The 16,954-nt window shown below is 32.4% G+C and overlaps 1 protein-coding gene across 7 annotated transcripts in view; it reads right to left on the reverse strand.

The window, feature by feature from the left end:
- The window catches only part of LOC100874918 (mind bomb 1), a 488,386-nt gene that overhangs the window by 392,271 nt on the left and 79,161 nt on the right, over positions 1 to 16,954 (reverse strand). For all 7 annotated transcript variants that reach the window (XM_076535764.1, XM_076535779.1, XM_076535748.1 and 4 more), the window contains exon 9: positions 14,222 to 14,373. In XM_076535764.1, the coding sequence (XP_076391879.1) occupies positions 14,222 to 14,373 (152 nt within the window). The remainder of the gene's footprint in view (positions 1 to 14,221; positions 14,374 to 16,954) is intronic.

The raw sequence follows: 16,954 nt of genomic DNA on the forward strand, positions 1-16,954 counted from the left end.
CTTGACTAACCCTTTACGCTCTGAAAGTTTATTTTGCCATTTACAATGTCCCCTTCAGAGGGAATAGCAGAGTGCAAAGCGTTAAACCTCTAATTGAAGCCTATTAAAAATTCAAGAAATATTTATCATTGATAATATGTATACTACTGTAAATAAGACTTATACAGGGTGGCTCATTACATTTTGCCATCTAGATTTGCGTCATTATTATTACTCATAGCAAACAATGTTTTAGATGAAGTTGAATGGTTTTGAGAGAGACATATGCTGGTGATATATTTTTTTTGTAGGTGGACATGTAAAGGACATATGAAGGTCATTAATGTTTTCTTAAATGGAATCATATATTTTTTATTGTATCAACTGATACTCCTTCATATTCTTTACAAAAAAGTATTAATCTCTTTATGTGAAAAAATCATTAGTTTAGAAGATATTTTAATTTTAATATCCATTTACAGAAAAGGTTCAATGTGGCGACCATTTGCATCAGAACACTTTCTGAATCGAGAAATTAATGACTTACTAACACTCCGTAGTGTATAATCTTTCTGTACGTGTAACACTTTTCCCAGCTTCGAAATAAACTGATAACATGTCTACCTTTTCTTTTTTAGAAAACTTCATTATGAAGTGATAATTCACCGTATCGTCGTATTCACCGTATTAGAGATGTAACAGAGACTAAATTTCACTGTTACTTAAAAAAAAAAAAAAAATCTCATAATTCGTTTGGTGACACGTGACCTCCCAAAGCATGTAGAAAAACATTTGCTGTTCAGTTAGGGCAATTCATAATATTGACCAGAAAGTCACGATTTCTTAACAAGTTAGAATTAAAATATCTCCTAAACTAATGATTTTTTCACATAAATAGATTAATACTTTTTTGTAAAGAATATGAAGGAGTATTAGCTGATGCAATAAAAAATATATTATTCCATTTAAAAAAAACATTAATGACCTTTATATGTCCTTTATACGTCTGCCTACAAAAATAATATACCACCAGCATACGCCCCCCTCAAAACCATTCAACTTCATCTAAAACATTGTTGGCTATGAGTAATAATAATGACGCAAATATAGATGGCAAAATGTGGTGAGCTACCCTGTACAATTGAACTGAGTGCGTGACGATCAGGCTCGTTAAAGTACGATACGTTAATTTTCTCGAATGGTTTTGTCTTAAATACTCTGTCCAACGCCTCAATTTATTACAACGTACAATAAAACCGTCAGAACAGTAATATACTAACAGCCTACTTAATGCAAACGTTATGTTTTCAGTAAGCTCGCAAACTTCTATGCGGGTAAAGTCTCATTTCACTATGAAATACTGAACGCTCGGTAAAATGGTTTCGATAACAAGCACTTTCCAAATAATCGGGGCTATAGTCGCTAGCAACAACGCAACGTACACCGTTAGCCACATGATATCAAGTTCTCTGTAACTTCGAATTAGTTTTCGTAACAGGACTTCTCTCCACTCGTATATTCCAAGAGAAACCGCACACGTCCACCGGCGTCTTCCACGCTGTCGTGGTTTCGTGAGTGCCATCGTGCCTTAAATCACCTCAAAGTGCTCTAAAGCGGGGGTTAATCGAATTTAGCTGCACATAAATCGATGTCCCTTCACGGTGGAAGGAACAATTTCATTTGGCCGTGGCAAGTTATACCTCACCGAACAGCAAATACAGTAGACACTCATTATATTGACTATACACGTCAGTTGTATGCACAGCGGTGAAGTTCTATCATTGTACAACACGATTGTATATGGAAGGAATGACTTTATAACTAATTCTATATGGGGTAGTAAAATGAGCTTCATAGTTATAGGACATGTGGTATCGAAAGGTGTGACAAATGTCTATTTGATGGGGGTCATGAGACTAACACTTTCTTTGAGAAATCAATTTTTGTAGTTTAATAATGTCGCAATTCATGATCCCAAATCTGACAATTCTCAAATGTCTAAATTTCCGAATTCCTACATCTTTTAATCCTAAATTTCCAATTTACGAATCTTTAGAACATTTTCAGTTCCTAAATTTTTGAACTCATTAATTCTTATATCAATCTCCTAAACCCCTTTACTTCCAAATTCGTAAATTGCCAAATTTTTAAACTTCTAAATTCTCAAATTCCCAAATGCCTATTTTCCTAAATCTCTAAACTCCCAAAATTCTAAACTCGTGAATTCTCAAATTCTCAAATCCTTTGATTTCCAAATTCTCAAATTTCTAAACTCCTAAATCCCTAAATCCCTAAATTCCCAAATTCCTAAATTTCTTAATCCCTGAATTCCCCAATCTCTAAATCCCCAAAATCTTTTAAGTTTCGAATCTCTAAAAATCCAAATTACTGTATTTCCAAATCCCTAAATTTCCAATTCTTTAAATTCCCAAATTCCTAAACTCAAGTTTCTAAATTTCCAAATATCTAATTTCTTTCATTTTAAATAACTGTCATGACAGATATCCTTAAATATATAATTATTATTTGAGTTCAATGAACGAAGATTTCCTATATTTGAGAAAACAGAGTCGCGTTTATAACCAGTGAAATTGTACCAGGATGTTATTATTCCAATGTTATTGTTACATTAACACGTGATACCACTTTCAGAATAAATTGGTTTCCAGCTTGTTTAACACAACTATTATCATAACTGGTATTATCGTTATAAATGAGGAACGTGTACAATTAATGTTGGGAAATGGTAATCTTGTACCGGTTCTGCGTGCGCAAATAACTAATTGAACAAAATTTAAGAATTATATTACCCGAGTTTAATTGTTTAGATTATATAATTTCTCAAATTAGCAGTCAATTGAAAAACGAACTGCTTTATATCTAAATTAAACTAATGTATGCTTATGTATTAGGTATTCAACTAAATGTAACCAATAATTACATAATATTATCCATAATTTAATTCAATTAACAATCAGACAATGTTATTCATAATTTAATATGATTAATAATTAAATTCAACGTATATTAATGTTTTCGTAAATCCAGCGCAAAAAAATATCACTTTTCAAAATTCTGATTTAATAAATACAGAAAATTCTTTTAAACTATGCATGTCATGAAGTACCAAGGACAAAAGGTTCTGTGGACAATGGCGATTTAGAATAATTAACGATTTTGCTAATTTAAAATTAATTTGAAAAACATTTAATATATATTTACATATTAGGAGTTGCAGTATAAAATTTCCTCATTAAAATTTAATGAAGGACCACTCACGTGTGAGGCCAATATGGTCTATGTGAAGGCCTATTTAAACATTTTTAATTTGAGAATTTGAGTTGAAAACTATGGTCGAATAGTTAATATTTTATTTAAAGAAAAAGAAGACCGCAGTTATTGATCATGAATAAAAAATAGCAGTTTTCTAAAAATTTCTCTAATTTAATTTCAAGAACAAATTTAACCTTTCCTTACATAAACCAAACTTGCCTAAGACATCACTCTTAAACTAACTGTAAAACGGAAACTTTATTTTTAAACATTTTTTTCAAGTAACAAATAATTTGTAAGACAATTAAGTTTACACATTAAAATTAACCTCGAGACTTTTCCTTCAAACTTCCAAATAGACCTTGGACAAGCTTCAATTTTGATAGAGTTGAGAATATTCAACCCGGTTTAATAGAATGGCCAGAACCGGCACGATGAGCCTTTTAGTGACCCTATAAATGGTGATCAATTTCGCTAGTTACGTCACTCAAGCATCAATACACAGATGCCAGTATAATATTCAACGGCAGGCTTAGGCCGTCGCAGAATATGGAATTTACAATGCGATTCGTGTTTATATCTGCACGTTAAGGTCCATGTATAGGCATAATAATTGCACCATCATGCCTGAATAACGAGCTATCGATAGCACGGGGGAACAAAGAGAACATATAACCGAGTAATTTTAGTGGCCTTTACGTGTGATGGCTGCACACTGACCCACCCAAGCACCTCATCATTTTGCACTTCTCCGACTGTAAAGGTTTACTAACCCCGATCTACTCGAATGATACAATTGGAATAATTTTCGAGTAAAATTCTGCATATTTTTGCAAATTTATGTCTGCGTGAGCATTTACTAAAAGTGATTACATTTAGGTCTTGCAATTTTCACGTTTACGAGGAAGTATTACGCTACATATATTTTATCATTGCATACTGCATATATTTTGTCATTACATATTGCATATATTTTATCATTGTATATTATCAATGTATATTATTGTTGTCTATTATTGTATTTCATTACTGCATAATAATGTGTTCCTATTGTACTCATATGAATACTCATATATGAGTGTACTCATATGAGTACAGTACTAAAGTTTTTAATGTGAAGAGATGTATTATTATTTTTATTATAACAAAAGGTTTTATTTGCTCAATAAAGCTGTATTGAATATCTGTACAAGTATCGTTGCCCCTTTTTCCAAAAAAATGATCCTGTTAACAAGTTAAAATACAACAATGTTAAGTGATTCTAAATAAAACAAGTGGGAAGTACTTTATGATAGAAAAAGTACTTAACATAATTACAAAATAGTTACAATTACTCCTACATAAATTGTGCACGTTCTTTGTATCCTTTGCATCTAAAATAACATTGAAATATTAAAAAACAGTGGAAAGAATTCATTACACCGAAGAAGTAAATTCCATAAATTCTCTCGCAAGGAAATTCGGAACAGTCCTATATTCCTTAGTTTTAACAAACTGCAAATTGTTTCGATAAATGTCACAGCTTTCCGAGCTTTATGCGTGCACTCGTTTCGTTTTTTCATTCTGTTTACATTCGCAGCTTTGTCTCCAGAAGTAACGATACTTTCCAGTAAGAAGTTGGCCGTGAAGAAAGGCTGTGAGCGTTTTAATCTCACGAAATGAACTTTTGCTTCGGGAACAATGGACGGTATACTTAGGCGAAGCTGTATAGCATAATTTGTATATGACGGCGCTAAGGAAACAGTAGCCGCGTTATATGTGATGAGGTTATTATCATAAATAACGCTGCCTCTGTCCTAGGAAACTTAGTTAAAATGATAACAGGTGGAAGGTGTGTTCAGTTATTCTGAGTAAATATAATGAACGACGATGGCTATCATTAGTTTAAAAAGCTTGGCATATTTGATGGCTGTGTCAGCCTTAATAAATTAATCATTTCGCGGACGTTGCATATTTCAGTTCCTTCTTGAAAGGTTTACGGAAAGTTATGTAAGCAGATGGATACAGGTTGCAGGTTTGAAATTTATCCAAAGTGTGTCATTTTACTTATTCTGTGGGTGATGCATAGAATGAAATATATCTATAGGATTTACATTAAGTTAGACAAAATGACAAATAAGTAACACTTAATAAAAAATAAATTTTGAAAGGTTCAAGGAAGGTTATGTAAGCAGATGAAAATGGATTACCTTCAAAATATACTCTATCGCTCTAAAGTTTAAAGCATTGTTAGAATCGTTTGAAATTTATACGAACTGTGTCAGATTGCTTATTCTACAGAAGATGCATACAATGCAACGTGCCTATGAGATTTACATTAAGTTAGACAAAATGACAAATAAGTAACACTTAATAAAAAATAAATTTTGAAAGGTTCAAGGAAGGCTATGTAAGCAGATGAAAATGGATTACTTTCAAAATATACTATAAATTTAAAAAATTTACACAAACTATCTCATATTACTTATTCTGTAGATTATGCACACAATGCAGTATGTCTATAAAATTCACATTAAATTTGACAAAATGATAGATAAGTTAATAACAAATAAAGACTGTTTAAAAAGTGAGCAACTATATGTAGATAAATAAATATACAAATAGAAGGAAATGAAGAAAAGAGAAGAATATATAGGGACAGAACAAAAATAATTGACAACGAGTTATTTCTAACTTCAATTGCAGTTTAAGAGACGCAAACAAATGAACTACTCCAACAGCTTTAGGTAACAAACATTTAACTGCTCGTTTACCTTTGTTCAAGAGTCACTTTATTGAGTGACATCAATAAAGTACTGTTGCTTCTTTCCCTTGTTATTGACTGAATCAACACTAACTGCAATTTTTGTTTACCTTCTATTTGCCCTTCATTTACCTTCTATGGAATAAGTTTAAAAAAAGCAGTCACTTTGAAACTGTAACAGTAGGTACAATGGGTTCTGCTTATCAAATATTCTGTTTGAAAATGCAGAATATTTCATAAATTAAATATTGTGTTCTAAGGCAATTTGGTAATATAAAAGAAATTCAAAATGGCATCATTAATTCTAAATTTAAAATATTGGAAATAATTACACAAAATGATCAATAATATTCCTGAGATTAAGCTTAATTGAGAATTACAGCAAACAATGTCTGACTTGAAAGAATACTTGTTACTATTTTAAATTTCTCGTAAGCTTCTTATATGTAGTTATAACGTACAAAGGAACTAATTAAAGAATTATTCTGAACAATGGAATAATCATATCGAAATCGAACAATTGGTTGTGGAAATAATTGTGGACATACATACATAAGTGTTAAAGAAGTTCATTATAGATAGTAAACTCTCCTTATATTGGTATTATTCATATTAACATTTAAAGAATTACCTGTTACAATATTTCAAAGTATTGGTGCTCTTCCATTTAAATCACTATGCGGTATAGCCACGAAATATGTAACCAATTATATACCTGTCAAGCGTTTATAGGCCCATAATGCATCCTATATGAAATTTCCGAAGTCCTAAAGTAAAAAAATCCTAAATTCCAAAGTTAACAAATTTAAGAACTACAAGAACCTGAATGCTACAACCACAAATCCTAAATTCCCAAGTTTTGAAGCTCAAAACTCTCAAAATCTAAAGTTTACAAATTTTGAGATCCTAATTCTGAAAATTACAAGATCACAAAATTCCAAACTCTCTGTATTCGAAAGTCATAATATCATAATATTTCAATATCTCGGTGTTCCAAAATTCACACATCACAATATCTCAAACTCTTCCCCTTACAACAACTGAAGATGGGGACTCGGTGATGTCAACATTCGGCTTTGAATGTCGAATACCATTTTATTACAAAATTAATATATCCAAAACTGTTTGACCAAAGAATAATACTATAATCAATCTCTTCAGTAAACTTTAACCTACAATCCTCTTTGTTGTAGTATAAAGCTACAGTAATTTCGGAGATATTCGCATGGAAAAAAGACCAAGCAAAGTAAAAAAATCTCATTACCTTCCTATTATTTCATTCGCTATTTTTTCGAAAGTTCCTTATACGAATAAAAAAGAAATTGAATCTAATAATCTTTTCAAGCTATATCGTTTAAGTCTACTAGACTGTAATGTAGTGTTCCATTATTTTGTTGAAGCCCTGTACGTGTGACCCGCGTTTTGACGTATGGCGGTCATCGGTCGACCCTAATTCGAGAGCACACAGAGAGACCGAAAGCAGAAGCATGGAAAACGAAGGAAGTTTCGTCAGCAACCCCCGGAGAATGCAGCCTACAAAGCGGTAGCAAGCTACAGAAAGAGAAGCAAGCGGAAGGGAGCTGCACCGGTAGGGCAGGAAATTACGTCTCCGGACGTCCGTTCGTTCGGCTTCAGAGCCCTCTGCAACACAGGACTTAAGAGAAGCTGTCAGCTTCTTCACAGGCCAAGGAAAAGGGACGTAAGGAGGGTTGCAAACACCAATACAGGGTGCTCCAAGAATACCGTACTACCACTGTATATGGGCAATAAAAAATATCATACGATCACTATATGGTACTTCGTGTCGGTTCCTTTGGAATTAGGTGTCCGAAGTCATGTAACGTGCGGCCATTTTATTGGTAGCAACAGCGCGGTAATATTTGAATTTTGAGATCAGGCAATTTTAATAAATAATAATTGTACTGTGTATTCAACCGCAATTCATTGTTTTCAGGAAGTAACATGAGTATATCATATAATATGAATATACAATATTTACATATATACGATATAAGTATATCATGTCATATAAATGTATTACACAAAATAAGTATAAGCATATTGTTAAATTAATGTGTAATCATGTAAAATTAAGTGGAAAATAAAATGAATGAGTAAAAATCGTAAGTGTATATCGTATTACAATATATTTCGATTTTTTTAATAAATAAGTCAAATGTATAATCAGTTTATTTATAATAAAATTCGTGCATATTTTGATATCTACAATTGAACGTATGCATTAGATTGCAGTACAAATACTACACAAATTTTGTTGCTTTTTTTAAATAAATATTGCTTTTGATATCTACAGTTGAATTATGCATGTGTCAGATTGCAGTACAAATGCCTGTCAAATTTTGCGGTTCTTTTAAAACAAATATGACTTTTCACGCTTTATGACACATGTACACAAGAATTAGTAGGAGAAATTGTATGATAACCACGCACTTTATAAACAAAATTTTTGTATTTGTAATGAATAAAAATTGGATTTCGAAATTTGAAAATTTATAAATTAAGAATTGACAACTTATCTTGATCAAGGGTAATTTATTTTATTTTGTAATGTATGTTATTGTTGATCGATTTATGTATATAGTATGTCAAACGTTACTGAATTCATAAAAAAAGATTTTAATAAAGATAATAGTTTATACTGATATTCTCTGCATTATTATGTTTATAAAATATAATGCTCATGCATCTATTCAAAATTCAATTTACCTTTTATACATAATTATATTAAACAACGAAATTAATTGAACATAATGGTAACAACTGACTCTATTAAATTAATTCTTTGTTAAAATTAAACTTTTTGTTTATATCTTGCATTTTAGATTATATCTTTTCAAATATGATACCCAAGAAATTAATATTGTAATTTTCAATTACTTGTATCTTGAAAAGAAAACAACAAGTTGCAAAATGGTAAAGAGTCATCTTGTTTTTACGAACAGAATCTGTGGTTTTGGAATTGTACGACACTTTTGGGATGCCCTGTACAGAAAAAGAGAATCGCATAGAAGAGAGTAGCTTCTCGTCCTTGACCGGGAACAAGAAGAGGGAAAACTCCGAAAGGGGACAAATGCGAAGTCACTAAAAATTTTAACAAGTCTACAGTTGAAAAAGATCCAAAATTACTTTCTGTTCAACAAATAACGTCAGCGGAGAAAGTACTGACCTGTACCCATTCATATATTAATTTATCAGCTACTTAAATCGTAATATGAATATGTGATAACTTGAAAAATTTACATCTTTCAAAATATGAAACACAGTTCTTATACATATATATTTATTAGTCATTCACAATGTCATCTTACATGATACAAATAGTTCAAAATTCCGAAAGTTCTAAAATCCCAAGATTTCAAATCCCTTTACTAAGTGTGCTAAAATATTATTTTTCAAAATTCAACTAACACTTCGCAATTAACGTAAATGTCGTTCGAGTTAATAACTTCATTACTACATTTTTAATAACTTGCCTATTTCCACGCAGTAAAATTCACTGAATTTTTAATTAAAAAGATTGTGAATTTAATTATTTAAATCTTAATATTCGCTCAACCTAGCGAAAGTCGAGCAAATATAACTCAATCACCTGTTTTCGAGGAAATTTCAATACAACCGATCTTTATCCAAAAATATCAGTTCAACTCCTACTCGGCACGTTACTTTCGGCCCGTATTTTTAACCATCCAGACGCACAGAAAGCTTGATACCTAAACCAACAGTGGTTTCCATTAAAGTCGCAGAATCGGCTAAAACGATAATCAGCCGGTTGCAGACGCGAACGTAATGTTTACCCGCTTCTCGACTCGCGCAGCCATAGTCAAAGAAAACTTCATTAGCTTTGAGCACTTACTTACCCCAAACCACCCCCGGAGTGGATCAGTCTCAAGACACATTCAATCCATTTAGCATAACGCATCGTCTACCGTAGGATTTCCATCGAAATCTCGATCGTTCGTCAGTCCGGATCAAATAAATTCATCCTGACGACTGGGCTCGCATTATCGTCATCTAGCAGCAGGTATCCTAAATCATCCTGAATCTAATTCCAGCCTCGTCTGCCGTCAGGTGACGCGTTTCTGCGTATAATGTCGGGGGCTCGATTTTCAGCCAGATATACCTGGCTGCTGTGGCGAAGCCTGTTGTCGACTGGATCGAAGAGGAAAGAGGGTGCGACAGAAAAGGAGGGTAATAGGTTCCCTTTGAAATACATCCTCCGGTCGGTGATGCGGCACATACATCTTCTCGCGGTAATCAGCACCCTTCGGTTTAAAAGCAACGAAGGTAGGTAATATCCGGGGGCCATAGACACGGATGCGTAAACGTTCTTGCCGCACCCTCTGCTCGCTGCTTTCTTCGCTGAAAACCGCCACCCTGAAACCTGACACCCCAACGACCCATTGGATTTGGGATGCGTGCTGGTTTCTTTCCGAGGTAGACGTAAGTGATCGGTAAGGTACACTTCAGAAAAATTGATGCGATGTCTTGTGAATGTTTTAGAATAATAAATAAGAGATATCTGTTCTTTGGATGATGTTGAAGGACCTTGAGTAGGGAAAAAGTGTCTCAAACGATCCAATTTAGGAGAATGTCCATATAAAAGATGTAGTAGTAAATTTTCATATTATTATACTTCCTCAAACTTTCACGTTTCTATATAGGTAAACTTTCAATTTCTACGTTTATGAATGGATACGCTGCGGAGTCTCTAAATCTTTAAATTTTCAAGGTCCCTGATTTTCAAGTACCTGAATTTCGAAAACTATATTCTGTACTCCATAAGTGCCATATCTAGAAATTAGGAAATTTTTAAATGCTCAAATTTTTATATTCTCCAATTTTCAAATCTATAAATTCCAAAATCGTCAAATTTTCCAAATTTTCAAGTCTTCCAATCTTGAATTTTACTAAATTGCTAAATTTTCAAACCCTCGAATTTTCCAAATTCTCATATCTTTAAATTATCAAATTCGCAAATTTTCTAAATTGTTAAATTCCCAAATCTACAAATTCTCGAATCCAAAAATTTTCAAAACTCTGAAATCTACAAATACTCAAATTACTAACTTGCTAAATTCTCAAATCCCCAAATTTTCTAAATTGTCAATTTCTCAAAACTACGAATTCTCGAATCCTCAAATTCCTTTAAATTTTCAAATTCTCAAATTTTCCAAACACCCAAAATTTCAAACCATCAAAATCTCAAATTTTCCAATCCTCAATATTCCACATTTAATACCTCAAAATTTTAACCTCTGAAGTTCCACTAAAGAAGCAAAATAAAACGAACAAATCACCTCGATGTTTTTCCCGTCCTTCTGTGCGAGAAACGATTCCCATACGTGCACGTGCACACGTGATGACTGGAAAGGGGGGAAGAACACGAAGAATAGAAACGATTATGACATAAGGGGTTAAATTGAATCGACATGACGCGTTCAATTGACGTAATACAGCAGAATTCACGAGCCGTTGGTCGACCATGAACCAACAAACTCCACCTGTCCACGCTTGCTGTTCATCGTTTTCGCTTTTCACGAGCTAGCAGTCAGAATGAAAGAAAATACTGCTTCGTATACAATAGAGTTTACAGTGACGCAGCTCTGAAAATTGTTACCCTGAATGAAATGCCTCGAAAAATTTCTGCTTTCAATGATATACGATACGCTTATTTTATACGTATACAAATATTGCTTATTTGTATAGCGATAAATTTTTTTCAACGTTCATTAATCAAATGAACTCGTTTAAACTTCTTTCCGTATGTTACGTTCCATTTAAATATGTTTATACCGAAAACATAAATATTAGGTACACTCTCGTTAAAATCGTTGGGAAATATGAAACAAGTACTTTGTCATTGAATATCTGTTGTTTTTAATCTTCAAAAAAACTGGTGGTTTATTGACTGACATAAATGTTGGATACAAGACTACTTTGTTGTATATTAATATCATAATTGTATGCAAAGTATTATAGAATTAGAAACAAAATTTATAACAATTATAAAATTTGTGATTCTCAGGTCAAAATCAGTACTGAACTTTAATAACAATGTGTGCGTGAATTATGCATGTATAATGTATATGACATGTGTGTACGTCAAGTATGTAAAATGAATGCACATGTAAGTAAATATAATGTACGTACATATAAGCAGAGTGTGACATATGTGTACGTACGAGTATGTAAGATGTATACACATGTAAGTAAGTATAATGTACGTATAAGTAGAATGTGACATATGTGTACGTACAAATATGTAAAATACACACGAAAGAAAGTATAATGTATGTATGAACAGAATGAGACATGTGTGTACGTATAAGTATGTAAGATGTAGTCCCATGTAAATAAGTATAATATAAGCAGTATGTAACATGTGTATCCACATGTAAAATGTATGTACGTGCAAGTATGCATAATATATGCATACATAAGTATACATAATGTATGTATACATAAATAATTCGTATAAATCCCAGTTTTAATTTAAACAACGAAACTCGAAGCTGAAATTAAAGTAGAAAGCTCGAGATAAAAAGAATATCAGAAGCGTGAAATTTTTAACGAAATTCTTGTTAATAACAAAATACCCGTCGGCGTCGAATGAAACAAAAGCTACATTTGCGATTCATGATAGCCGCTTCCTCTCTCTTTCATAGATACCAGGATTTTCACGCCATCGAACCGCCGCTTTTTCCATTCAACGACAGAAAATTCGCCCGTTATTTCGACGCACTACATCGTAACACAACGTGCTAAAGCGCGAATCGCTGACACCGAGAGGTCGAAAGTAGGTACCTCGTAATTGTGATTGCAGAACTACTATGTGCATCCGGTGCCTGCATTTTCCGGGCCCGGAAACGGGTGTGAAACGTGACGACAGAAGAGGATCATTCGTGGAATGAACGAGAGAAAAAGTTTCGTTTTTACGCTCTTTAACAATAGGATGATCTGACCACAGTTTATTAAAAAAAGAAAAAAGAAAAAATAAAGACGCGCTTGGTCGCTGGTATTGTTGAAAATGCAATTCTCTTGGGACATTTTTAACAGATATTACATTGCAATTATAATAGACATGCTAAACAAGTGTGAAAAACATTTAAATGAAGTTTACAAATATATTTAATAAAAAACATTTAAATGCAATATTAAAGAACATACAAAATTTCTAAATGTTTCATCGGTAAAGAAATTACTTTGAAAGAAACATGAAATTGATACGAATTAAAGATCTAATGACTGTCGAATTCAAAGAAAATCTCGTTTCAGTTGTAATAGTACCTATCACTCTGGAAACTCCATCTGTGTCTCGAAGTAATAACCAAAATTCAGCGAATCTCGAAGATTCTCGAGATTGTAGGGGACAAAATTGAACAAGGGTGGATGGTGAGAATCGAGGTAAAATTAACTCAGTACCTCTCGAGAATGACCGACTCGATTAGACTTCAACGAACGGATGACTGCTTCGAGAACACCTGTGGTTCGACGTTCTTTCATGATTTGTCGGATAAGGGAGCAGAATCATTCGTAGAAGCTCGCTGAACGATCGAATACGACGTTTAAAAATTAAAAAAGTAGTCATACTTTCACTTACCTTATTTATTTTGTTCATTCTTGTGATTACTTACTTTTATGCTTTTTTTCGTCTTAATTTAGTAAAAAAAAAAAATGAAAAAATAAAAGGGGAAAAAAAATTTTCTCCTTTTTCGGGTCTTGAACTTGCGACTCTTGGATTCAATAAACCTAGCGTTCTTGCAACAGGCTACAATACACCCCTATTTTTATATCATTCTAAATGAAATAACTAGAATTGCAAGAACCGTCAATATGAATGCATCTTATTTATTCTAAAAACTTATATATTTTGCAAAATCATTACTTTTGATGTCCTCAATAATCGTGCAAAGTTTGAATAAAATCTATATTTTCTGACTCTCGAAGTACTCTCGTTAGTTTAAAAGAAATAACAAAAGTATTGAACGCAAATTAGGCAAATTCAAACTCAAAAGCAACGTGTTAATTCGATGAGTGACGAATCTCGTTGATTGTTAGGTGGTTTAAGACGCAGCCGCTCATCGTTTAATTGTCGACGAAATTCACATCGGACGGTTAAATTCTACCAACGACAGATGCATTCAGAAGGATGCGCGATATCACGGACAAAAGCGTCACATCGAAAATACGAGCTCTACTACTCACCTTGGATTTCCACGAAGAGCGGCATGGTGCAGAGCGTTGAAGCCATTGTTGTTCGTGAGGGTGATGTCTGCGGCATGGTCCAACAACAGAGCCAACATGTCATCCCGTTTCTTAGAGATCGCGTCGTGAAGAGGTGTGTCACCTTCCGAGTCCTGGAAACGAGGAAACAGGTTCTTCTTAGAGCGTGCATCACCTTTACCTTTTCCATTAGAAACCGATTAACGACGATAAAAGCTTCAGTTTCGTAACAATGCGTACTCGAATTTTAAAGACACAAGCTGCTATAAAAATGAACCATTTTTAAGGAACTTTCGGTGGTTAAGCAGAAAAAATATTATCGGTGAAGAAAATTTACAAATATTATTTTCTTTAATAAATAACAGGATTATCTTCATTTTTTAAATATGTAGTTTAAAAATGATTATGTAATAATGATTAAGTAACCTTGTAGGGGATTTCAAAATAAATTCGATGACGTAACAACAATGACCTAGTGGTGACCTTGCACTAAGAAATTGTCACAAATTTGTCATCAAAATTTATTAACGAGTTCATTGCTATTAATGATACATTTTATGTAATAAAACATTTGAAGTTGACCAGTTTTAAGTCAGACACAAATTACAATAAAAAATTGTAGAAAAATTGTTTTGTGACAAAAAACCACAAATCAATAATACAGAAACCTTAATACAAAATACGCATTTATCATAACTTTTAGTTAATTATATAGAAGACTAAGCAACTTAGAACAAAATCACTTTATTTGTGGAGAAAAAAATTTGATTATAAAAACATGTAAAATATCATTTTTGTTTAAAAGGTGGGATCCAGATACTTTTTTCTAATTTTCATCTATTTTATTAAATATTAACTTTAATATAAAGCTCGGTAATTTGGTAACGTTCATAAACTACAACTCTTGACTATAAATAAATAATTTCTTCATATAAAAAGGAACAGAAAACTCTAAACGTCAAAAACTCTAAACTTGCGTTCAGAAATTGCAATTATAATATTTCAATATTTTAACTGGGTTGGAATTTATACGATGAAAACGATCAAATCATTTGAAAATCATTTTCCATAATAAACGTTCATTTTAACAATCTTCTATTCTCGAATAGCAATTAGATTTAAATCAGATTAAGTCTTATAATCTTCTAGGCTCCTATAGTTAAGCGTACTCCATCTCCTCCTGCAACGTCAGAAAATTGAGGAGGTAGATGAAAAAGAACGTTTAAGTTTTTATGGACATTCAAGATTTATATCGCAAAGAATATTATAGAATATACGTAAGCTGATATTAGAATTCCTAAATGAAATATTTTGTAAAAAGAAGACATAACAGATAGGTAATTCTAAGCTACGTAAGCTAAGTTTCAAAGGTAGAGCACATAGGTAGAGCAAGTAGGGAATATCTTTTATATGTTGTACTGTGTAAAGTATTGTGTTGTATTATTTTGTTGCAGTTTATTTTCTAAAATACTGCTTTCATTTAAATATTTTAACGATTCCAACTATTTCTTATAGACCTTCATGAATTTTTATTAGATATCCTTTTCAAGCAGAGCTATGTGTATTATACAAAAATGTATAAATGATGTGGTAAACATTAAAATAGTTATATCCGATAATCGATTTCAGAAATTAGAACATTACTAATGTTATTAGAACATTATTAGAACATTAACATCAATTTTGATGTAATATTTATATAAAGGAAGTAAAGGAGCCAACAATATATGTAAGTAAATTGAACAGAAAATAAATATTTTTTACATCAATCTATTTTTGTACTTAAAATTTCCTATTTTATGAACAGCAGAAAAATATAACTTCAGTATAAACAGACCCGAAATATTGCTCTCATATTATAATTAAAAATGTGCCTCCAGCAAATGATTTTCCTATATGTTACATTATATTAAACATAAAAATTTTTAATGCATCCTCCGTTCTTATACGGTTAACCTTTCAGAAATTTTACCATTATTAGTTACACCTAATAAAATTTCATAGAAAAGTTAACAGAATGTGTTACCGATTCAACCACCTTAACCGATATATCTCAGCCCTTGAAAGTACCGCTGAAGTCAAATAAACTAAAAACAACACACAATTCACGCAAACGTAGTAACTTGTTTTCGACTATCGCTATCTACGGACCCAAATTGCCGATAAAACGAACTGTAACGGTGGCCATCCATTAATAGCAAGCTATGCCGTTTGTTAGATACAAGCGACAGAACAAACGAATGCAGAAACAAAGAGTCCAGTCCCTGAAACGGCGTGACATGCGACATTGCTTCCAAAATAGAACACGCGAGCCCAAAAATAGGCAAACAGCTCTGAATGTGGTAAATGAAACGATAGATTTACGGGTAACTGCATTTAACAGGATAACGTAACGAGGATTACCCTAGATAAATAACGAGATAATTTGTTTCAGTGACAAATGTTATAACGCGCCGTTGAATTTTATTCCCTGTGTGCGAAGTGCAATTATTACTTATAAAATAATTATTACAAAATGAGTGATTAAATCCCGATGTTTAGTAATTATATAGAGATGGACATTTCCATTCATTTCAACGTATTTGACTTTGAAATATGTTGTCGAGTGGTTGACTTCTCTGGTTAACTTATCGTCCTACACATATGATACGTACAATACACATATTTTCATTAGAAATTTTTATACTTTTAAATTTTCAAAATTGAGAATTCAGA

Source organism: Megachile rotundata, chromosome 1, assembly GCF_050947335.1.
Source record: "Megachile rotundata isolate GNS110a chromosome 1, iyMegRotu1, whole genome shotgun sequence".
NCBI classification, from domain to species: Eukaryota; Metazoa; Arthropoda; class Insecta; order Hymenoptera; family Megachilidae; genus Megachile; species Megachile rotundata.